Genomic DNA, 24541 nt, shown 5'->3' with positions numbered 1-24541 from the left:
ATGAGATTTTATTTTTAGGAGGAAATATTTTAACTAGGACAATAACAGGCCTTGGCCTTTCTATCCTGTGTGAGAAATGCTTTAATGTGATTCCTATGCTCCAACTCTGTTTGATAAATTGAAGGACCTTTGCATTTTCAGCAGCTTCTGGATACATAGCAGAGCAAACTCTGCTTTAAGGAGGGCCTTGCTCTTTTATTCTCTTCTGTGATGCATTTAAAGGGAGTTACATAGGATCAGATAACAGCTCAGGAATAGCATTGGTAGCAAAATGAGGCACAATGCTTTTGGGGAGGAGGTGAGGACCTGCTGGGAGACTGCCTTAATACAGCAAACCATCCATCTTGCTGCTTATTTATTGTTTACTAATTCCTTACAACGACTTCAAGGGGCTGTGCTTCTGAAATGAGCTGCTTTTGTCCTAGCTTTTCATCCCCCTGGACTTTTCCATTGTTTCCAGAAAAACACACAGATGTGTTTTAGTGCTGCAACAGACTCTGAAATTTTTTCAAGTCCCTTATTAGAAACCCCATATCAAATTAATTATTTCTCCTATCTGATGACTCCTGCATGCCCTCTTGCCTTCCTGTGCAGCTACAACCCCAGGATGTCACTCTGTGTGGACAAGCCTTGTGCCTGGAAATGGATTGGGAACTGACAGGGCCCTGCTTGCCAAGTCTCAATGTGTGCCAGAGCTAAATATACTATTAAGGCAATGCCACTCTTTTTCTGATATTTTACTGCTGGTTTTTGTTCCAGGTGTTTGCAGCTCTGTGTTAAGGAAGAACTGGAAGTGCACTGTGCCAGCAGCAGCCCTGGGAAGCAGACTGTTACATCCTGGTATGATTTTACTGGTGATTGAAGATGCAAAGAGCAGGGAGGGGCTTGGAAGGTGAAAAGATTATGACCTCATGTGGTTTCTTAACTTGTGTGAAAATTTGTCTTCATTTTTAAAAAATGAGAAGAAGATTTAAACTGTATCTAGAAGCCTTCATTTGTGACTTGTGGGTGGGCGCTATTGACTGTTAGAGCTGCTGTCAGGTGAAACACCTGCCCAGGGTGGCCATGAAGGTCTTGCAGCTTGTGAGTCACCATCTCCAACTGTTTTAGCCTAACTTGAAGTGTTTCTGCTGAAGTGCAATCACTGCATTTCTCTCCAGGCACATTTTCATCTCTTCAGGTTCATCCTGGATTTGCTCATAGGGCTATTCTTACCTTTTCCTTTTGTGTTCAAATTGATGCAAAGGCTGGAATTCTGTGATAATCAGATCTATTTTCTTTTCAAACATCAGCTCTTTCCAAATGGCCTGGTGAATCTTTCCCATGGTTTTACTCTAACATTTCCCCCTGCTCCCCCAGGCCTCTTTGCTTAATGAAGTTATGTAAATATTCCCTTGCTTAAACACACATTGATAACATTTTAGGTTGACTGGAGTGAGTTTTACTTCCAGCGTCCATTGGCAAGAAGATCCATTCTGTTTAACCTTTTCCTACCATTGCAATTCATCATGCATTACAGACCCTTTCCAGAGCAGAAAAAATTTGTGTTCTCAGTCCCAAGATTCTTTTCCTTGTTATTCACTGATTAGAAATCCAATGGTAGCCTCCCATTGACTGAATGTTACCTCATGTTTGTTCACAAAGGACAGAATAGTGAGCTGGTTGATGGTGTTTTGATTTTGATTAGAATAGATTTTGAGTGGAATGTTTTGGTTTTGAATGGAATAGACTTTTGCCTCTGGAAATGAGAAGCAAAAGTGTATGCAGAGACATTGACTGCAGAATAAAAGGTATGTGTAATTCCAAATCCATAGCCCCCAACACCAAGTTTAAAGGGCAAAATGGAATTCAATACATATGTTGGATCATTTCTGAGAGTCTGAGAGTTCCTATCAAGTAATAAGTATACCAAATAAGGCATAGGAAACAAAAATCCTATAATCCAGAAAAATCCATTCTCCTAAATTGAAAGGTAAAAAGCCAAGCTCTCCCCCCCTTGCCTCTTAATGTGCTATTATACACATGACACAGTTGGAACAGATTTTTTAGGACAGCAGGAGTTTTGTGTCACTGTGCCTGCATTAAACTATACCCAGCATTTCAGGGAGCCAAGGATTCAAACCTTGGATTGTAGCACTGGGAGCAGGGATGGGCTTGCTGCAGCAAGGAGAGGGAGGTAGAGCAGATGTATCCAGGTGGTCCCATGCTAACTGCTAAATAATTTGTCAGACAAACGGACACATTTTTCCAAGTTATGCAAGGATCTGTTTTATTTGTCAAGTCTAGTACATTTTTTTGTGTCAATGAAAGTAACTTACTGACCTTAGTGTGATATTTACTGTAGTAGTGGTTCTATTAACATATTTCACAGTAATGATGATTACAGATTTATTAGTTCCTGGAGTCTCATTAGTTGCTCACATGATACTGATACTGCTTTTTTCAAATTTCTGCCTCACCCAATAATTTTTTCTTTATCACACATCTGATTCACTAATGTGGTTTGACTTCCATGTGGCACTCAAGGAGCCTTTACTGCAGTGTTCCCGTGCCTCATTCTGATGGACAGAATTTTGGAGTGTGTTAAACACAGTGGGTTTATCTCCCACTGCATTTCTGTATGTCTGCACTCTATGGATGGTACAGCTTGAAGCATGAGTCAGTGTGGCCTGTGTCTCCTCTGGGTGTGATGTGTAAGGAGAAAGGGACTTAATTTTGCACAAAGAGGTGGATGTCTAAGCAAGGTTGTGCTTAAATAAAAAGTAACCAATTTGAGTATCAACTACCCTTTTCTAAAACAATCTATAACGTTTTCTTTCATATTGTGATTCTACATCTAATCCAATTTCCACATGCATGCTGTGAGCAGCTCTCAATTCCCTTCATGCATCTTTGGGCATGTGTGGAATGCCACTTCAGTGGATTAGATTGAAATCACAGTTTAATAAGTAAATCAGGGCATTTGAGCAAACAGTTTGTTCCTTGGTCCTGCAGAGGAAGCCAGATGGGTGGATCCCATGTTTTTGCTGAACTGTATGTGCACTGCTGGGGCAACAAGAAATGCTGGACAAAATATTTAAATTTACATAATCTATGTTTCTCTTGCTGTTTGTGAGGTAAATGCTACTTACTTTCAGACAGAAGTGACTGTTACATGTTAAAATGCTCACACAGCGGGATTATATTCATGTTTTATTTTGGCAGAGGCAGTGAATTCCATTTGCATTGCAGCCACTTTTCCTCCTTCTGACTCAAGGCTGTGTGGTGAGGCAGTCAGTCTGTCTGCAGCTTAGATGGAGCAGCTCTTCGAGTAACCCTGCAGACTGCATCCTCCTTGCCTCCTAAACTGGATGTATCTTCCCTATTCCTGGGCTAGGGAAATGGTCCTGATAGAAGACATGAAGGAAAAAATTGTCATGACCTGAAATCCCTGCAATTTCTGAAGTACAGCCCTAATGTTCTCTTCAACACTGTGCTTGTTGTGCTAACCTGGCTTACTTGGAAGCCAGGCTAGGTCAGCTGGTGAAGTGTCTGCTTTTTACCGAATTCAGTTCAGACTTGCCCTATAGTACTGGGATAGGATCCCCTTCATTTTAATGGGAACCGATTTTATACAGACTTCGTCCGGAGGGCGCTTGAGCACCTTCTGGAGGCTGTCTATCGGCAAATGTAATTTTTCTTTTAAAAGGTTCACGATGGCTAAGAAACCAAGCACTAATGCCACCCTCCCAGGGCGCGGCAGGGATGGAGGGGGAAGCCGGGACGCGGCCGGCGGTGCCCGGCCTGCAGGCAGCGCCAGGAGGCGGCCGAGGCTCGCTGCCCGCCCCGGGTGGGGCCGGCCCGGCCCCCGGCTGAGGCAAGAGCAGCGGGACCTCCTCCCTCTTCTCTCCTGCCTCGCTCCAGCGTCTCTCGGTGCCTCGCTCGGTGCTCCCGGTGGCTCAGGGCGGCGCGGCGGCAGGTCAGGGGCGCGGGCAGCCGAGGCGGCGGGGCGCTGTCGCTTTCTGCTCCTCGCTGTCCCTCACTGTCGCATCTCTCTTTGCAGACTCGGACTCGGCCCCACCCGGAGGATCGCAGAGATGGCGAAGGTGAGGAAGGCGGCGGCTCCGGGAGGACACGGCCTGACAGCCCGTGCCCGGCCGCTCCCGGGGACGTCCTCGTATTATCCCTCTCCTTACTTCTTTCACTCCTCACCGATTTCTTTTCGGGCTCCCCTAAACCAGCCCGTCCACAAGCCCGGGCGGACGGCAGGGGAACGGGGATCATGTGAGGGACACGTCAGGCAGAACTTTTTTCTTTCTTTCCACCAGTTTCCACTAATTTGGCCAAGTTTTCGGTACCCTGTGTTTATATTGCGCATGGGTGGAGGCTCCTTCCACTGAAAGGAAGGAGAAAAAAAAACCACCGCCGTGGCAGTGCCTAGTGGGGGCTCGGTATTTCTATTCCCAGTTTTCCCACAGCTAACATGAGTTTTTCTGGGAGCCTTGGAGCTATTGTGCAGTTCTTAGTTTGGGGGGGGGACTTGGTTTTGCAGCCCTTTGGTTGCTGTGGTTTGAGCCTGGATGAAGGTGTGGAAAATGGGGCGGACTCCAGCATTTGTTTCTATAACTGCGCCAAATGCATACACTCTGAAAAGTAAAATAGGAGTTTAATGGCTTATTTGTAGAGGTTTGTAATGGCTTTATGGGGTTTGTACTGCTGTGGAAAGTGAAAGCAATCGAGGTCTGTTAGGGCTTTCACAAAGGTCAGAATAATTGCACTTAATGAGTGAAGTGATTACTAGTTTTAATACCCTTGTGAATATTTACTTATGTCTGGATTTAGTTATAAAAGAAAGAAAGAGAACTTCTTGCAAAGAAAAAAGTTTTTAATAGCATTTTTCTAAATTCTTGAATTTGTGGTTTTTTGGGAGGTTTTCTTTTGAGTGAAAAAGAAGGGGTTTTTCTTTCTCTAAATACCAGGCCTGGATTGTAGGATGCATGTTAGGAGAACAGGAGCCCTTACCCATGCCAGTGCAGGACACCTGGCCAGAGGGATATATTTGGACAATAAGCATTTTATTACAGTGTGTGTAGCATTGCTTATAGGCTTAAGGGTAACTTCCTTTTAGTAAGAGCATGGAAATGGACAATATTCTCATCTGTCCAACAGAGACAAACTTTAATTCATCTTGTTAACAGGAATGTTTCATTCTTCACTACTGCAAACCAGTTACTCTTGGCTTCAGGTACTAAATTTTGTACTGCCTAAGGTGACACTTGGAGATGGCTTTTTATCTGTGGTCAATGTTGGTAGATGGAAGTCATTGGAACAAGGGGGGTTTTTATTAGGGAGGCCTTGTTCTCCAGTTTCCACAGTCAGAGGGCTGCTTTCCACGTAAGCCGTATTCTTTGCCTGTGCAGTCCCAAAAGACTGGGAGTGTTAAAGCATTGTAGCCTGTAAGTCATTTTATGAAAATAAAAAAAGCCAAGTTGAAGAAGCTCTACTTCTCACAACAGCTGTCTGTTCTATATGTTGCATTATGAAATGGAGGTAAGAGTGAAAATGCCTATGAAATGCTGACTGTCAGTTGACAGAAACTCCTTGTGTACAGCTAAAGCTGCAGAGTTCACAAAGGCTGCACAGCGCAGTGTACTGGAGTTCAATTTAGCCTGGGTACATCACTGAAGAATAAAACCTTTGAAGAAGGTAAGCTATATTTGGAGTCTTGGTCACTGAAATGCCTCTCCTTGGCCTTTTTTTTTTCCTTTGCCCAAAGGCCTGGGGAACTTTGTGTGTTCACTGTCCAGAAGAGCAAGGTTCATTCATTTTGTAGGAAAACTACAGCATGTGCTTCACAGGCTGGTGTCTGTCTGCCTGTGTTTATCTTCTTGCTTTGAGGGAGCACTGCTGCCCTGACAAGCCACCCTTGTCTCCCAGCTGTGTGTGCAGTGGTCTTTGTTACTGCAGCAATGCACAAGGCACCATCTCCTCCTCAGTGAACAGGCTGAGCTGCTGCCCTGTGCTTGCTGGCTCAGAAATCTGCAAAGAAAGCAGCAGGTGCTGTGGACTAGTCTGTTTTGGTCTTCTACTCCTATTTTTTTCCCTGAATAAAACTTTGGGAGTATTTGGTGTGACCGTATTTAAACTGCCAGGAAAGGATTGCTTGCTGCTGCTTGAAGGTGTGGCTGCTCTGCACTCCATCTACAGTTCTTGTTCTGCCCATGTGCACGTGTGACTTGGAGCACAGGGATAGTATCCATAGTGCTCCAGAAGCCTGTCTCACATTGCAAAGTACAAGCACCCCTTCAGAATTGGGCTCTGAGCAGCCCCCTCTGGCTCTGCTGAGTTTACTCCTGAGGATGAGTTTCTCCAATGTCTTGCTGTTGGTTCCTACATGGCTGCTGCTGGGTGTTCTCCTTCTCTTCCACCCCTTCTCTTCCTTTTTTTTTCCGTCCCTCCTCCCTGTCTTTGATATCTCTGTGGTGTACTGACTCAGAGTTCACCACAGACGTTGTGTAATTGTTTTTTCTCAAGAGTTTAAATTTAGTGGGGCAGATGTGAGTAGTCTGCTGAGCTGAGCTTACTCCTCCTGTTTAAGGAGACAGTCTGAAGCACTGTTAAACTTGGAGAGGTGTTTTGCAGACAGACATGTCTCTTTAGCTTTACATTTGCATAAGCTCTGTGCCTGTATCCATCCACTCACAATGCCATTTGCACTGTACTGCCCTTGAAATGTCAGGAATTAATGGCATATTTCTTGTAACATGTTGGTTTTAGACCACAGTTTGAACTGGCATCTCTGTGTGGACTCCAATGGCTCTGAAGGCTTTCAGGTCAGCAGCGAGCACTGTGTTGTGTTTATCTGCGAGATGGGTCTTGTGTAAGACATCTTACAGCAGTCTATCATTTATTCAAGCACATGACCTTCTGGGCTGTCCTCAGTCTGCTGGAAATAGCATACCTTCTCTCTTTGCTGCTAAATATTCCCCATTTCCAGTTTTACCACTCCACAGTTTTCCTGTGCAATCTTGTAAACAAATAGCTGCTTAAAAAAAGAAAAAACCAAAAGTCTCACAACACCTTCTTTACACTAAATACCAGGTTTTCCAGCAGCACATTTTTGAGACTCTGATTCTGTTGCTGCAGAGCAAGGGGGTGGCTCTTCATCTGTGGAACTCTGACTGAGAAGGAGGTGCTGTAGGTGGTGCAGAGCCATGGTAGTGGGGAAGGAGTCGCAGTCAGTTCAAGTATGGTCTGTTGTTTGCTGATACCAATGCTCTGCATTCAAGAGTGGCTAAACACAGGGCCTTGTGGGTGGGAAATATTTTGTGTCTTGGTGAGGAAAATGAAAAGGAACCTCGTTAAGTGGCTCTTGTTACTGTTGCCAGGATATGTGGCACTGTTAGTTTGTGATGCTAAATAAATTGTCTTTTGGGAGACATTCACTTGGAGGTGCTGGTTAGAAACATTTCACCTGAGGTTTCATCTTGTCCTGGAAACCTTTGCTAGCGTAGAATTGGACAAAAATACCAGAGAATGTGCATTTGCTCATTTGGAGTGGCATAAATTCTAAAGCAATATTATCTCTTGCTTTGTAGTATTTTTATTTTTTTTCCCTCTGCCTTTTCATGCTAATTTTGTGTTTCTAGGGGCTTTATTGGTCTCGTTGGAAAGTGTCTGGAGAAAATGAAAGCCGCTGTTTATTTCTAGTGTGTAATCACAAATTTCACTTGCAGTACACATGACTCCTTAAAAACAATCACTGTATTGGAGGACATAGACAGAAAAGAATGTGTGTAGGTTTGGGGTGTTCTAATCTTGTGATACACAATATTGTGAGGTTTTTTTGTGTTGTGCTTATCTTTTTATTTTACTGCCTGGTGTAAGGTGTGGTGATTGAGTAAAGGATAACTCAAGATTACAAAAGGATTTATATCAAAGACTGTTTGTTTTTTTCATTCATGTGCTACTGGGTGGGGAGCTTACTATCCAAAGAAAGAAGGACCTGTGAGGCTGTAGTGTTACTGTGTATCTGCTTACTTAAACAAGGAGTGTTTCTAGTGGTACTAAAGATACCTCTTCGTAGAGGTAAATAAATAATGAAGTTTGTCTGGTTCATAGCTCCTTTTCAGATTTGCTGTGACAGCAGGTTTGGGTCAGGCTGTGGTGGTGGTTCAGAAGAGGTGCTGCCCTCTCTTTATTTGGCAAAATGTGCCATGTTTGGGACAGGGGAGACAGCTTTTTCCTCCGTGGACTGAGTCTTACTGCTGCAGAGCTTTCTGCTCTTGGCCGTTGATTTCACAAATGAGAAATCTGAACTGGAGTAACTAAAAGGGCACTTGTGAGTAGTGGAGTGTTGTAGATGGATTGTGGTTGTTGAACACAGTGTGCCTGAGTAATCTCTGCTGTACCCCAGTTGTCAGGCCACACTGCAGTGCTCTAAAAAGCACTAGGTTGAGTTGTGCTCTGATGTGAAGTTAGGGATAGTCTCACCCTTTCCCAGTACTATTGGGAGTGTCACATCTGCCCACATCTGTGGCTCCTACAGGCAGGTGTGACTCAGGTTCTGGTGGAGCATGGTTGTGGCAGGTGGGGAGCCAAAATCTACTGAGTGCTGTGTGCCACAGGGGAATGCCTGGAATGCAAACGGTGCTCAGACAGCAGGAAAAGTCTTTTAGGTTTCAGCTGCACCAGATTTTCAGGAACTGCTCATCAAGCTTAGTGTGTGTTCAGGCTTTCTATGCAGTGCTTTGGAAAAGAGAGTTTTGAAGGATTCCTGTCAGTTAACAAAAATGAGAAGGGCCATGCAGAGAGATTTCATCTGGCATTTAGTGTTCACACATACTTTGTCTATAACAGCCACATAGGAATGTTGGGCTGTTGTCACAAGATGTAAGAATTGTGGAGGGGAATTCCACTTGCTTATAACAAGATAAGCAAAAGAAAGCACAAGATCAATATCTGCTTTCTCTGAGATTTGTTGACATTGGTCATTTCCAAAGGAGAGTTGTGGTACTTGTGTAATATTCATTATGTTGACATGATATGGAACAAAAATAAAATAAATAACCCCTGGCTGCAGTCATAGTAAGGGAGGAGGAAGGAAAGACTTTTCAGTCTTTATCTGTTTTACCAAATTTAATTCAGTGCATAAGAGTGAGTCCCAAATCCTTGGGATTGTTTTCATGGTAGCCTTTGGAATTAGGTAGGAAGATGATAAGAAATACATTCCAAGTACTAGCTGAAGAAATGGCTTATAATGGGACAAGCAGAGTGTTCCAGTGAGATTGTCACACCTCTGAACTCTCCTGGCTATTGGAAACCACGTCCCACTAAGAAATTTGTTGTTGCCATTTAGCACTGTGACGCTCTTGTTCTGATCTGTCAGAATGTGAGAAGTGAACCTGACTCCTGGCTGCCGCTGCAGTGGGAGCCTGGGGAGTCTCTGCTGGTAGGAGCACAAGGGAGCCCCGGGGCACTTTCTGGTTACTGCTCTTTTCTCCCTGCCCTTCTGGCTGACCTGTCTCTGATGAGTACATTGACTGGAGACCAGAGTGGCTGAAATTCCTCACTCCAGGGAAGGCCAGATGGCTGTGCTGCCTCTGGAGTAATCCCGTGCCAATCTCAGTAGGTGTCTTGGCACTTGCTATCGTGCTCTTTCTTGAGAGTGGAAAAATGCCCTGCCTCTTCTGATTTGCTGTGTTTTTATGGCTGTGCCTACGGGCAATTTCCCCTCTTGAGCTGTTGGAAACACCTTCCTGTTCCCCAAATGCAGCTATTTCCCCTTTTGGCCACTTCCATAGTTAACTACTGTGCTAAACACATACAGGTTCCTGAGCTATCCTATTTAAATAAAGGCAAAACTTTTCCACAGAGATGATGAATGTCCTTTTGTGTTTGATCCAAAGAGAAATTCCCTCAAGAGCCATGTTCCATGGAAACCTAGTGGAATTGTTTTTGTGTTTGGACGAACTGATCTCTTACCCTTATGTTTGAACTGTTTTTTTGTTTTAGTTATAAACTAATGTAGCTGAATCACTTTTAAAGAAATTGCTCATGTCAAAAGCACTATGATGAAATATTGAAAACCATTGTAGAATTCAGTGGGTTGCGGGGTGGTGGAAAATATTGGCTTGAGAGTTCCAATAGGGTTTCCCTTGCGAAGTTCTTATTTCCATATGTGTCTTTGTACCATTTGCCTAGCATAAATGGTTTGTGCAATTAGTTTTTCAAATTACTTTAGCAAATGATAAATTCTTAGTCATTTCCCTGCATTCAGGTTCCAGTGTTGGAGATAACAGTAGTTTGCAGAATTGGTGTGTAAATACACCCAAATTTAGCTGCACTGCTAAGGGAATCCATAGTAGTGCCTCTGAAGTGAGCTGTGTTTAAACCCCCACAGACTGCTCTTTAGCCAGACAATTTCAAGAAAAAGACAGTCAGCTTTTGGGTTGTGAATTCAAATTTAACCTAAGCTCATGTATGAACTGAAAGATGCCAAATTCTATTTAATGGCTTTTTCCCTCTCCCCCGACCCCTTTTTCCCCTCCAGTACACGAGAGGCACCGTGACAGCCTTTGCTCCTTTTGATGCCAGAGCTGATGCAGAAGCCCTTCGTAAGGCCATGAAGGGATTGGGTAAGGATCATTTTTATTTTACAGGAAGGAAAAGGCTCTTCCTCCTTTCTTTTCTTTTTTGTCTCCGTAGATGAGGGTAGGGCATGTGTTTACAAGCCATGGAATGACAGCCCTGGGACTGCACTGGTCTGGGCGTGTCCTGGTTGTGACTGTGCAGCTCTCAAGGGTGTTTATTTTTGGGTTAGCATGAGGGAAAAGGGAAGGGGTTTGCACATTCCCCGTTAAGAAATGGATGTTCCATGTGCTATTCGGGGCACACTGAAGTTTTACAGTGCAGTAGCTCTGGATTTACAGGGACAGCTGTGGAGAATTACAGCAGCATGGTAGGAGCTCTGCACGGAAAATCCGCAGCAGCTTCCTGGCCCTGGAATTGCATGAGCACAGTTACTGGGGCAAGGAATGCGAGCACACAGCGTGAATGCAGACTAAGAAGTGGTCTGTAAACCCACACGGGAGCTTTCTGCGCCAAAATTTCTGGGGAGGGGAAACCCTGATTTGCTGCTTTCTCTGAAGTGGATGGAAGCAGAAGGAGGGGCAGGAGGGATGCGTGATACACCTCAGCCTACAGGCAAACTCAGTAAGGCTGGGAGGACCTACCTTGCAAGTTTGGTGTATAAAGTGGATAATAGCTCCACACTGCTGCCCTCTGAGGTGTTTGGGTTTGCTGGACTGAGTTTTGCTGGGAGTTGGCAGTTTGCTGGTGAGCCCAAAGGCAAGGCCTTTCTGTGGAAAACAGACTGACGAAATGTTATAGCTGGTGCTCGGAGCAGTCTGGATGAGAGCACTGATGGAGAACAAACAGCACGTTTGGTTCTCCAGTCGTGTTTTTGCACCAAACTTGATGGCTCAGCTTGGGGTACGGTGACATTTGTTATTTGAATGATTTTGCTGTTGGCCAGTAGGCTTTTGTTGTCCAAGCATCTTTCACTGCCTTTTGAGTTTGTGCCACTGCAGTTGGTTTCTCAGAGTGTGTTTGTAACTTCTTGTTCTTTCTACCTTCAGGGACTGATGAAGAAACTGTGCTGACAATCCTCACCACCAGAAACAATGCTCAGCGTCAAGAAATAGCTTCTGCCTTTAAAACCTTATTTGGCAGGGTAAGAAGAAGAAGAAATAGCTCTGGAAATGAGCTGGTTCTGGTCAACAATGGTTACTTTAAAATATGAGGCACATTGACCATATTCCTTGTAAAACATTCCTTGCAAGAATATCTACTTTTGCTTTTGCGTCCCCCTGTCCTCCACCCTGCCTTATCCTAAAAAAAATCAGAATGTGTTTCAGGTTTTCCAAATGCCAGTTCATCCTTTTCTCCTGCCTTATTTGCTTCAGCTGAGGTACCAATTATAAGAAAAAGACAGGTGTCCCTTGTCTTTTTTGCTGTGTCCCCAGAGCCTTTCAGCTTGCAGACTCATGTGCGTCCTTTTAAAAATGCTTAGTCCTTGTTCATCACAGCACTGTTTGTTCTGCACTAGGATCTTGTGGATGACCTGAAATCAGAACTTACTGGCAAGTTTGAAACCTTGATGGTGTCTCTGATGAGACCAGCGTATCTTTTTGATGCTCATGCACTGAAACATGCTATCAAGGTAAGAGGAGAGAGAATTCATGTGTTACATGAAAGGATTGGTGCTTTTGGTTGATTTGGTTTTCTTTTTGAATGAACTTTGATTGCTAAAAGGAGTGCTAATAGAAGTAGGCTTAAAAAAAGATTAGCCAAGTTATGCTGACTGATGCCAGTGCCATGGTTTTGCCTGGGTGTTTTTTCATCCTAATAACTCAGAGGCAGTTTAGAAATCTACACAGCATAAGAGTTGTTCCTTCTGGTTTAAAGACAATGAGTAGATGTGCAGTTGCTCTCATAATCTTTTTGCTGTTTAAGTGCAGTGCTGAAGTTCAGAGGGCTCTGCATTTTTCTGCTGTGAGCAGCTGAGGTTTTATAACTACTCAGCTGTGTGAAAATTAGTTCAGAGCATTTAACAGAAATGTGGTGCTCTTTGTTTCTTCCTGACTGTTATTTAAGCTACAGAGTGTGTTACCCCTGATGGATTGCAGTGCAAGTCCAAAATTGATGAGCTTGTGTAAAGTGGTGTCCACCAAAATTATGAGCAGGTATTGTCTGTAGTATTGAATGACCTCTAAAAAACTGCCTTCAGTAATACAGAGGGAATAATTGATGAGCCTGTCAGTGTCCCCCCTCTTAATTTTCTCTTTAGTGAATGCGTTTAGTGCCTTTCTGGGCAGGCTAGGTAAAGAAACAATTTACAATGTGGATGTGTAGAAATTTCAGTGTCTCTTCGGTGTGCTCTATTTTTCTGTCTCTGTCACATCTATGGAATTTCAGGAACTGGATGTCCCTGGACTATTTACAGTATTGATCAAAATAGAGGACACTGACCTTGACTCTAGTGTGAGGTAGTGCTTTGTGGAATGACACTTGTGTGCAAACTCCCGAGATCCTGGATGAGCAGCTAGTTAATATGTAGGCTTTAGTCAACTGTGCAAGTGCTCATGACTCAGTTGACTCACGCACACCTCATGCTCCCAGCAAATAATCCCTCAGGCAACAGAAACTTCATTCCTGGAGGTTTTCTGTAATGCCTTTGTGTGCACTGGGGGAAGGGATGGTGGTACCTGACAGAGAAACTGATAAAGGCCTTGTTGATTAATAAAAAATTGTATTCCCAAGTTCCTCTTATTGATTTAGGAGTCAAAGACTGACAGGGAAATGACAGAACAGGTGGCTGTAGGCGGGAAAGTAGAAGTAGTGAAACAGGAGGGGTTTTGTTCTTGTCACTGAAAAAAAAAATTAAACCCAACACCATGGAGTTTTAGAGAATGTGTTTGCACAGGAGAGGATGTCAGTACTGGCTGCAGCTCAGCCAAGGGGGTAGCAGTAAAGCAGATGTGATAGTAGGGACTTCACTGCAAGGCAACTCAGCCAAGAGCACTAGCTCTGTGCTGAAGGCTGTCCCATCCATTTTCACTGCTGCTGCTTGGATTAGGGTGAGTTTAACTGTGCCTGCCTCCCTTGTTGAGTAGGCATGTTCATGAAACAATCTGCATTTTGGAAATGATTGCCTGAAACCTGGCAGGTTTGTGTTCTGGATAGCTTTGTGTGCAGTTGCATATGTTTGTATGCGTTTAGTATTCAGTGTTTTCCTTACAGGAAAGGTTGTAAATACCATGTTGAAGCAAAAAATGGTCAGTATTGCATTTCAGTGTTGCTTTTGTGACTCCTTTGTATGTTTAAAGAGCAGTGGATTGTTCTTGCAAATAAAGGATTAGACTTGTGGAAACAAGATATTGGCCTGGCTTTTGTAAGTTCTATCCTTGTAAAAATGAAAGAGTGGCTGTTGTTTCTGCTGTCATGAAGAACTGCAGAGTTGCTGGAACTATCTGGGTTAGCAATTGTGTTGTACAGTGTTTCCAGTGGAAGCAGGGGTTTGTTTAATAGTGCAGTTCACAGCAGGCGGCAGATCTGTGCTGTGTGGCTCTGTGCTTATCTGTGTCTTGGCTGGTGGCAGACACTGTATGAATTAGAGCTAAGATGGAAACTTACTCCATTCACTTCACTTGATGTCCTTGATGGTAATAGCAAGGAACTGAGGTGTAGGCACAGAGTTTGTGGTGATTGGGAGTGGGGCTGCAGCTGAGCCCATCCCCAATGGGCTGCAGGTGAGCAGCATTGAAGGTAACGAGTGCCCAGGGGCACTGAGCAAGCACCAAAGGGAGCAGAGGGCACACAGGTGCAGGGCATCAACAGGAGGGGATAAAAGGCTGGGCTGGGGGACAAGAAGGGCAGATCCTTGCAGCCTTCTGGAGTGGTGTGGTGTTACTCTGTGTGGGGTGAGGCTTCTGAAATGGTATGGTGACACTCTATTATGGCTGCCTCAGCTGTGACATGAGGCACACCTGGCTGTGCTTGGGTGTGGAAGGGCCCCTCTGAATTGTGTAGCACTGGGCTTTTATAAATTGTTGGGTTGGTTTTGAAAACAATCAAGACAAACTGGGAGAAATTATCTTGAAAACCCCCACAGGGTATCAGAAAGAAGAAAATATTTTTGTTTATTTGATCCAAATATATAACCTTATGTTTGGTTTTGATTGTCAAAGGGATTTCTTGTTTTCCTCTTGTTATTCCATCAACTGATTCATACTTGCACCCCTGCAGGGAGCAGGAACCAATGAGAAAGTGTTGACTGAAATTCTTGCCTCCAGAACACCTGCTGAAGTGCAGAATATTAAACAGGTTTATCAGCAAGGTAATTTTCTGTGTAAAATAAGGGTCTCTATTCTATTCCTTTAATATGATTTTAGCTCATCTTTCAAATAAGGTCTATCTCTGAACCAATGGATGTGTCCAATACAAGGGAATTCTTTCTGCTGTGTTGCAAAATTACATATTGAAGGGAACTAGAATTTGAATTGTAAATTGAAATAGTTTATTTCAGGGTTGTGACTGCAGGTTGTGGTGCTTCGTGCTTTATAGTTAGAATTCTTTCAAAAGCATTTATTTCCTCCACCCATTATTTTCCTCCCTTGAACTGAGAGGCAATTTTCAGTTATTGGAAACAAGAGAACAGTCATATAAAAACCCACAAATGTGGGGGTTTTTTTACCTTATGCTCTATGTTGTGTTCAAGTGCACTTATGCTAAAGCAGGTGCAGCTTTTGGCTGTCCACAGGAGTAGATGCTTTTACCCTGTGATTGTGGTCTTCTTTTTCAGGGCAATGTTTAATTCAACAGATTCCTTTTAGTTCTGTGCAGATTCCTGCCACAGAAGAAATTGTCATGTTTTAACAAGTTTTGAGCCCAAAGACAGGCTCTAGGGGCAAAATTTATTAGTAGCAACCTTCTCTGGGCTCATGATTTTTGTACAGTGAGACTGCCATATTTTAGCATGACTCCATGTCTGTATCCTCTGTAGTTCCTTAAGGAGCTGAATGCATGCATGTCACCTTGTACTTCAAAATATTGTGGGTAATCTGTTCCTGACATGAGGTGTGAGGTGCTTTATTTTCCAGTTTTGGAGTAGTGTAATGTAAGTGAAAGCAGAACGTCCTGAGTGTTAAAGGTGTTTCTGATAGATGTTTCTACAAATTGTGAGTCAAGTGGACTTTTTGCCTTTCCTTGCTCAGAACTGCCAGGGAACCTGCAAAGTGGTGAGTGGATGTTGCTCTTTTGCAGAGTATGAAGCTGACCTGGAGGATAAGATCACAGGGGAAACCTCAGGCCATTTCCAGAGGCTGCTGGTGGTGCTGCTGCAGGTTGGTGTCCTGTTGTGGGGTGACTTTCACTGCTGGGTGCACTTAGCCCTTCCTGCTGACTAAGCTGGGTTCTGGATGGGCCTGTGCTAGGCAGGACTGGCTCTGGAGCTCAGGCACTTGCTCTGACATGCAGGGTCAGCCTTGGGCTCCTCTGAGTCACTTCCATATCACTGAAGCAAAACACTTGTGTGATGCCCATGGGTGTAACAGGTGCTGCTACATGGGGTTTGGAGGGCAAAAGGAGAAGAGGACCCTTATTTCATACAGACACATGAAAGCAAAAGGGAAAAACAGGGTGGTTTTGGACAAGATGCCTTAGGGGGTGACTTGTCACAGTAACTTACAGAATCAATGTAACAGATAACTGCTTTTTGACTTATCTGCTAATTTTTCAGTTTAACAACTTCTGAATTTGTGTTTAGGGGAACAGAGATCCTGATGTTGGAGTTGATGAGGCTCTTGTTGAGCAGGATGCTCAGGTGGGTGACTGACTTAGGGTTTGGGGTATTTTGAGTTACCTCACAAAGATGGCTGGTATTCAAATGTGAAAGTGATAGTTAAGGTTCTGGGGTTTTTTTTATGTTTTCATGTGCTTTTGTATGTTCTGGACAAAAGCGTCAAAACCTGAAATACCGGGATCAAAATGTTTTGCACTTTCATGCTTCAGTTTTGCTTATTACTTAATGAGGGACCTGAATAAAACAGTGAGTAGATCATTGCAAGAGGCTGAGCCTTGGGGATGCTGAGGGACCCACTGCTGGGGGATGTCAGCTCAGATGTTAACAGTTCATTGCTTCATACCTGACTTGGACTTCTCTCTGAATTGAATCCCTTGTCCATGACTGCTCCCTAACCCTGTGCTCTGGATGGAAAGCAACGCTAGCAGTTAACCCATGTCCTTGCCTGTCTCTAGCTGGTGCCATTTGCTTTGTTGGAGTGATGGTTGATATTTCAGTGATTTGATTACAACTCATTTAATACATGTTTCTTCTCAGTTATTTCAGGCAACTGTGCATGAGACATATTCTTCTCATAAATTGGCTGTTGAGATGAAAGAAATACAGGGATTGTTTCAAGGTGACACGGAGTAAACACAGAATATTAGATCAATAAAACATTCTCCTGAAAGCACAGCGAGATGGAGAGACAGATTTGGCAAAATATATTTTACTGGTACAAGCCTATCGTTTGTCACTTAAATGCAGAAAGCATTGTTGTTCTGCTGTCCAGGTTAATTTCCTGTGACAATTACAGATGGAAAATTAGAGGAGCAAATGTTTGAATTGTGCCCTAGAGTGTTCCATGAAATTTTCAGTCTTGCTTTTAGCTGGGCCTACGTAATTGAGGAAACATAGGAAGCACTGGCCCTGGTAGGCAGATAGATTCCTTTTGGCCTCTTTAATAGGGTTTAAATGAGCAGCTAAATTTAGGAGGCACTAAAACCCAGCTCTTGAGAAGGTCCTGGTTTTCCAAACAGTCTCTGTGGTTTGCTGCATACATTTAACTTGGGCTGGGACCTTGAGTCAATGGACTTTTCCATTCACCACCCAACAGAGCTGGAACAGGTTCAGTCATTTTCTAATTGCTATTGGCAGGTACGCATGGTCAGAACTGGGGTACATGACTGTGCAGATGTAGGACTATTTTTGGCTTCCCAATGTTTTTCTTGAGTCATATATTCTGGAAGGGACTTGATACATTAGAAGGCAAACTTTTTGCTCAGTGGTGATTTTTAATTTTTTTGTTTATGATTACTAAATATTAATTCAAAGCAATTATGAGACTTTGCTGAGAATGCCTGAAGGAGAAAGTCTGTCTTTTTGGAAAAGCTTTTGTGAATATCACTTCTTTCAAGTTAGACGTTTGAGGTACATTTTGTGTATTGCCCAGTGGCAAGACAGGTACAAACTTAAAGCTGACAAAGTTCTATTTGCAAATTGTAGTATCTCTAAATCAATCTTTTGCTGGTGTTTTTCTAAATGCTGTACTGGGACTTCTCATTTGCTACTGGATGGAGAGTGCTGGTATTCATTTGGAGGGCTTAGCATATGTTGTTTGTAATAAATATCCTGGCATTGAGTGCCTTGAGAGCTTTTTGCTCTCCACCTTTTTTTCACTCTGTACCATGAATATTAGAAAGATCATATATACTACAGTATGTGCAACCTTTCTCCTTACAGAAGAGCTTAGCACACAGTTTGGAAAAGGGCAAAGTTTTCCAGCTGTCAGGAAAAAGAACTTGTTTCATTTTCCAAATTTCTTTTTCTTTCTTGTTTTCTCCTGGCTGTTGCTCAGTCCGACTTCTTGAAGTGCTTTACTTTGCTGGTGCTGAAAATGCACCCAGGTCTTTGCAGCAAATACAGACGTGCCTGAAAAGCCATGGATGTGCTAAAACCATGATTAAAATCGGGTTTCAAACAGCTAAGAATATATCAGCCTGAAAGTCATCTTTCTGAGAGCTTCTAGATCCATCTTCCCCTCCTCCTTGGGGAACTGCTTGGGCCAAGTTGGTGTGGTTTTGCTGTTGAAGCCAATCATGTAACAAATTTTTGCCATACTGCTTGAAAAAGGGAAGGGGAAAAAAGGGCAGAAAAGGCAGTACTGTGAATAGATTTTATCTGTTGTATTATCACAGCTTCAGCAAACTTCAGTCCTTATGAAGAGGACTATGCACAGTCAGTTTCAGGGCCTGAAGCTGCATTACTCATGGAAATGCCTTCACAGTCAATTTCAGATTTTTTTTTCTTTTATTTCTAAGATTAATTCAGTACTTGGCAATTTCATTTCATTTTTTTCCTTCCAGCTATGGCTTGTTAGTGAATTTAATGCTCCTTAAAGTGAGACAAATGGAGCTTTTCAACAGGAGGTGTAGACACAAAACAAATGCTGATGCTTTGATATCTTGAATTTGTAACAGGTTTTGTTCAGAGCTGGGGAGCTGAAGTGGGGAACAGATGAAGAAAAGTTCATCACTATCTTGGGAACCCGCAGCGTTTCCCACTTGAGGAGGGGTAGGTAGTGTGGCTACTGATGGGCTGAGAACCTCTGCCTGAAATCCAGCCTGGCAAAGCTCAGCCCATATTGAGGTGCCTACTTTGAGCTGATAATAGAGGGACAATGCCTTTTTCCCTACTCCTTGCCCATCCAGAAGTCTCTTTGACCAATCTGTTTAGGCCATTGGGAATAATGCATGGAGCTGTTCCTTCCAGGTGCAGGGGAGGGGCTGTACAGGGGGCATCTGATGGGAAATGGGTGCTCAGAACAAGACAGGGAGTGGCCAATAGCACCTGAACTGTAGATTCACCCACAGGTGGCATTGTCCTGAGCTGAGGGGCACTGGCAGCAATGTTGGCTGTTCCCTGACTGAGCACACTTTGTTTTGCAGTGTTTGACAAGTACATGACCATTTCTGGCTTCCAGATTGAGGAGACCATTGACCGGGAGACGTCTGGAGACTTGGAGAAGCTGCTCCTGGCAGTGGGTAATTGAGTCCTGGCGTGCCTAGCCCTAGGCTGCCTTTGCTTACTCCCAGGCCTCCTGCAATTGCAGGTGTCACAGAGGCTGGTGGGAAAACAGGGTTCCTTTAGGAACATCATCACCTGGGGATCTATTTTTATTTCTGGAGAAGAGGTGGTGAACTGCATTCTGTTTGGTCATGTGCACCTCTGCCAGAGCTGAGGCAGAGCTCTGCCTTCACCTGCATTCCTGACAGCTTATCTAGGACAGTGTTGGAGAGTTTGACTAGTAAAGTCTGTCTGCTATCAGAAACAAATGTTTGTTCTAAATCCCAAAACCCAAAGAGCTGTTACAGAGGAAGAGACCAGGTGACACCACTGGAGAGAATAACCCAGTGACACGCACCTTGTCTTGGCAATCAGAGATTGCCCTGTATTTAATAGCAGTCAATAATTCAAACATTTGTCTTTTCCAGTGAAATGCATCCGAAGTGTGCCTGCCTATTTTGCTGAGACGCTGTATTATTCCATGAAGGTATGTAAATCTTTTCCCTAGGTCACTTTCCATCTCCTCCAGCTACAATTCCTCTCCCTTTAGCTTGTTCTTAATTTCTTCTGCCACTGTAAATGCTGACAGTATCACTAACTATCTGCAAAAGATTCAGGGAGTGCAGGGCTGGGAGGGGATACAAATAATTCATGGTTTCCTTGGGGTTGGTTATGGATTTCTCAGACCACAGACCTTTTAGTCTGATCAGCTGTTTTTTGGTTTGCTGTTGCTGCACTGGAAAATGTCTGGCAATATCCACTGGGCACTTCCCAGCTGATTAAACGCCAGGTGTCTTTAGGTGGTGGATGTACTGAGGAAGGAAAGAATTTTAGATGGTGTAAATTAGTACTCATTGATTTGGATGTGAGTGTTTACTGACTGAGGGCATTGGGTAGCTTTGGAACACATTTTGGTTACTATCCATCCTGTTTGGAGAAGCAAAAGAAACTCAGCAGAAAAAAGGAAAGGCTTAAACAGCTGCAAAAGATTACATGTGGGAATTGCATTAGCAGTGCATCCATGTTTCTGTTGGCTTCACCTTCTCTTGGATGGGAAGAGATAAGCAGGGAAAGCTATGATTTTTAACTCCCAGGGGGTAATATTAATTAAACCAGAGGCAGATACTTTATTGTTTTCAGGCAAGTTATCAGCTTCCTTGAGGAATTCCTCCCTTGCCCTTGCTGGAGAGCCCTGAAGCACATTTGTCAGAAGATGAGGTGACAGCTTGAGAGTTAGTGATGAGACACAAAATGATATCTTAATTTTTAAAAGTCCTTTACTGCTTCTGTGGATACCAATGTAGAATTCAGTTCAGGTGAAAAATAGAAATAATTGTATCAGTAGGATGAGCTGTCTAAGGAGGATTCCTTTGCTCTCGATTATTTTTATTTTTTAAAGACTGTAAGTTTCCTGTAAGCTTTAGATTCTTATGCACTTCTATTGTGAGGAGCCTGACCAATGTGTGCTGGTGAGATCCCCCAAGTTTTTTTTGAATATAAATAAAAAATCATTCATCACTTCAGATAAGAAAGTTTTTTGTCAATAATTACTTTGACAGAGGAGTTTTTACTTCTAATTTATCGGTTTGGCATAACAAAGTTCTGCACTGGGCAGAGCTGGCTTTCATGATTAGGTCGGGCAGAGCTTGGCTTTTATTCCCCAGAAACCACTGGACTCATGGCATAACTTTTGAGCAGCTTCAGGGCATTTTTAGGTGTAATCCAGGATTATTGCACCCAGAAGGACTGAGTGGCCCTGGACGTTAGGCTGAAGATGACCGTGGGGGCTCTGCCAAGTCCTTCCCTGAGGTGCATCCGCAGGTCAGCACATCCAAGTTTGTACGGCTTCAGCTTGTGTGGAGTCTGCCTGGTCTTAGCAGAGGGTCAGGGCCTTGGTCTGCACAGGAAGGTGAAATGTTTCAAGCACTGAGCATGGCAAACAGAGTGGGGCACGTTTGTGTGGTTGGAAAAGGTTTGTGAAGCTGTGCCCCCATAATGAACAGCTGGAGAGTTGGTGGGATGAGTTGCTCTGCCTGTGTCCTGCTGTATGATGTTGCTTTGTCCTGGTCACCGCTGGGACTGAGGTGCCCAGTTCCAGAACTGAGTGCAGTTGTGCAGCCTCAGGGTGCCCTGCAGGGGGGGTTACACGTGGTTCTGATTGTGGTGAGCAGCTGTGCTACTGCGTGAGCTTGGAACTGGGATCTTTGACATTTATGTGGGTGTTCACAGCTGAAGCCTGAGATGAAACATGAAATAAGAGGCCTGAGCATCTGGCACTTGATAGAGGTCCAGGATCAGAGCTTCTCTGTTCCCCACATTTCAGTGTGAATGTCTCATGATGCTGTCCCAAATATTCTCTGTTTTGGAGCTGAACCATCATGCAGGAGTGGTTTGAGATGCCACTTGTTGCTTTCATGTTGTACGATACTTGTTTGTATTTCATGTTTTGTTGCAACATCTGTCCAGAACATACTCATATTTGAAAGTTATTTGGTCTTTTCCTTTTAGGGGGCTGGCACTGATGATGACACCCTGATCAGAGTCATGGTTTCAAGAAGTGAAGTTGATCTCCTGGATATTAGACAAGAATTCAGAAAGAATTTTGCCAAGTCCTTGTATCAAATGATTCAGGTAAAATTACTGTTCTGTTCTCAGGGAACACAGGGGTGATTGAGATGTCACTGTTTTTGCTGCTGTTGTTCTTGGCACAGGATGGGTGTGGGTAGAGCTCAGTGACCTGGACTCTGAGATGGAGTTCCTCTGCAGTTTTGACATGGCATTGTTGAAGAGGGGGACACTTCCTATGGAAAAATGTTTCCTTCCAGTGTTCACTAGGGCAGATGATGTGGTTTTCTGAAATGGCAATTACTCATACACCATATTTAGCTACTGCATCATTTCCTTGTTCTTGCCTGGGTTCCTTATTGTGCAGTGCTTCAGAGAGGGTGCTGGCTCCAGAGAAAACTCTTGGGTTGGGAGTCTGAGGTTGAAGTTTAGTTCTTGGGTTGTGATGTGGAACCCTTGGCAACATTTCCAAGTGAAAAGGGTTTCACTGAGGAACCACTCTGAGTCATAATTTCCTTTGAGTGGATGGGAAGGAACAGGAAGGGAAAGAGCCAGCAAGAAATCCGGAGCCAGCTGCTGCTGCAAAGTTAAGCCAAAAGACTTTTATTTTTCTCCTCTTGTTTTATACTGAAAGTCCTGGGTTTTTATTATTTTTCTGTTGACATTCCTGACATTATGCTCCCTTAACTAGCCTGGGTGGAGTTTTTTTGGTGCTGCTTGCCAGGCCCATACAGATTTCATATCAGCGCTTCCCATTGATTACAGGGAGCAGAGCTGGTGCCTTTCTAGGCAGTGGCAGGTCCGCCTTGCCCATGTGTTCCTTTTGGTGCTGCTTTGGGCTTCTCCTTTGGGCTTTCCCCTGCAGACAAATGTGTCAAATGTGCAACAGGCAGCTCTGTTTTCTAGTAAAGCTTTTGGAGATTTTTTGTCTCTGGCAGCCTGTCTGTGTAAATACAGCTGTCATGTAAGAGGCAGAGAATTTCCTTGCGTCGTTCCTGAGCAGAGAGTCATCCATGTGGATTTCCTGTGGGTGGGATGAGTGTGTCACAGGCTGGGGCCCTCCTTGGCAGCTGCCCTGGTGACTCACGGTGCTGCTGTGCTGCCTTGACAGAAAGACACTTCCGGGGACTACAGGAAAGCGCTGCTGCTCCTCTGCGGCGGAGACGACGACTGACGGGCGGGGACACGCAGCTCTCCTTGTCCTCCAGCTTTGCAGCCCTTCATTAGCATGTCTGCCTGAGGTTTTGTATCTTAATGCTTTGTGGCTGCTTGAATTTGTACTAGGATTGCACTTAGTAGAAAGGAGTGCATTGCTATCCCTTCTCTTCCCCACATCCCAACTTCCAGGAATTTCAAGTGCCTTCTGTGATCTGCGAGAGTCACCTTTGCGGGAGGTGGGTGCTGAGCACAGAACCCAGTTCTTTATAGGTATTTTGCTGAAATAGGAAAAAATAATCATGTATTTCACAATAAATTCAAGGTTATCCTTTTTGCTTTTTATTCCTTACATTTCCACTGAGTGTTAAGCTAATTCTAACATGGTAAGCAAGGAAATCCTTTGTATGTAATATTGGAATGAATTTGCTGAACATATTACAAGCAATCATTGGAAATCTAAAGGACCAATAAATTTTTCCCCTCTCATCACAGTTGTATGTGGTTTTTAATCTAAAGTTTTTGATACGTTTTTCCTTTGATATGATTTCACTGCCTCAGACTGTTGGTCTATATTTCCTCCCATTATTGAGGTTTTGTGGTATCTATGGTGCTTTGCAGCTCTCCATCCTCATGTCTAGCCTTGGATATGGGTGCTGTGGTGATGCTATTGTTCAGTACAGTTGGAAAACCAAAATATTGGTGCTTGCTTGGGCATTGCATTATCGTTTTGTGCTGCTTTGTGTTTTTCTTCTCCTCTTAAGCTGGGGCAGGGAAGGAAGGAGAGTTGCTGTCCAGGGCCAATGTAGAGCAGATGTGCTGCACTCTAGGACTGGTCAAGGATGTCTGGGATGGAAGCAGGTGAGGAAGAGATGGGATCTGTTCTGCAGTTAAGAAAGCTCTTTGTCAATTATTGCTTTGACAGAGGAGTTTGTACTTTGATTTATTGGTTCGGGATAACAAGGTTCTGCACTGGCAGAGAGGGCAGGGGTTTTGTGATAAAGGAGGATGGCTGCAGCATCCCTCCCCTCAGGTGATCAGGGAGCAGAGTGCAGGGTGAGCGAAGCACCAGCCTGTGTTGTGGGCTGCCTTGAATTCTCTGCTTTGGTTCAGCATTTGTGACTGGATCTGAGAATCAAATTGACATGTATGAAGGAGAATAAAGAGGCTTCTCTTTCATGCCTTGGTAAGGTCTGAACACCGTGGCTCTAAACTTGACTTACCAATCAGTCACACCAGCTGCAGGAACTGCACTTTTTAATAGTTCTTCTGAAACTGAGTCTTTACAGGTTATTAAGAGCTTTAAAACTTTCATGTTGAATAAATGTCAAGGTTAAATTTTCTGCTTTGTAATTCTGAATTAGTACTGTCATGATCTCTTGCTACTAAGTGCTTTGTTTTCAGTGTAAAATATGCAGAAGAAAAAATTATCTT

The 24541-nt window shown here is 43.7% G+C and overlaps 1 protein-coding gene across 2 annotated transcripts; it reads left to right on the top strand.

The window, feature by feature from the left end:
* The first annotated feature begins 759 nt into the window (after positions 1 to 759).
* ANXA5 (annexin A5) lies at positions 760 to 23596 on the top strand. Of its 2 annotated transcripts, none has more exons than XM_066548929.1 (13): positions 760 to 840; positions 4043 to 4085; positions 10532 to 10616; positions 11619 to 11713; positions 12089 to 12202; positions 14788 to 14878; positions 15805 to 15884; positions 16307 to 16363; positions 18802 to 18895; positions 19270 to 19365; positions 19816 to 19874; positions 21896 to 22018; positions 23064 to 23596. In XM_066548929.1, the coding sequence occupies exons 2-13, from the start codon at positions 4077 to 4079 to the stop codon at positions 23124 to 23126; spliced, it is 966 nt and encodes a 321-aa protein (XP_066405026.1). In that variant the 5' UTR covers positions 760 to 840; positions 4043 to 4076; the 3' UTR covers positions 23127 to 23596. The 2 variants fall into 2 exon arrangements, with proteins under 2 accessions (XP_066405026.1, XP_066405024.1); XM_066548927.1 differs by lacking the exon at positions 760 to 840 and adding an exon at positions 3832 to 3958.
* Positions 23597 to 24541: the final 945 nt, after the last annotated feature.

The sequence above is a fragment of the Molothrus aeneus genome, chromosome 4 (assembly GCF_037042795.1).
Source record: "Molothrus aeneus isolate 106 chromosome 4, BPBGC_Maene_1.0, whole genome shotgun sequence".
Classification (NCBI taxonomy): Eukaryota; Metazoa; Chordata; class Aves; order Passeriformes; family Icteridae; genus Molothrus; species Molothrus aeneus.
This window is presented reverse-complemented; position numbering and strand designations above follow the sequence as displayed.

What these genes read in the sequence shown, in the direction of transcription:
- ANXA5 (XM_066548929.1), top strand. An exon ending in TAAACAGGTTTATCAGCAAG is followed by an intron (nt 14,879 to 15,804) that starts GTAATTTTCTGT and finishes GCTCTTTTGCAG; the next exon opens with AGTATGAAGCTGACCTGGAG. An exon ending in GAAGCTGCTCCTGGCAGTGG is followed by an intron (nt 19,366 to 19,815) that starts GTAATTGAGTCC and finishes TGTCTTTTCCAG; the next exon opens with TGAAATGCATCCGAAGTGTG.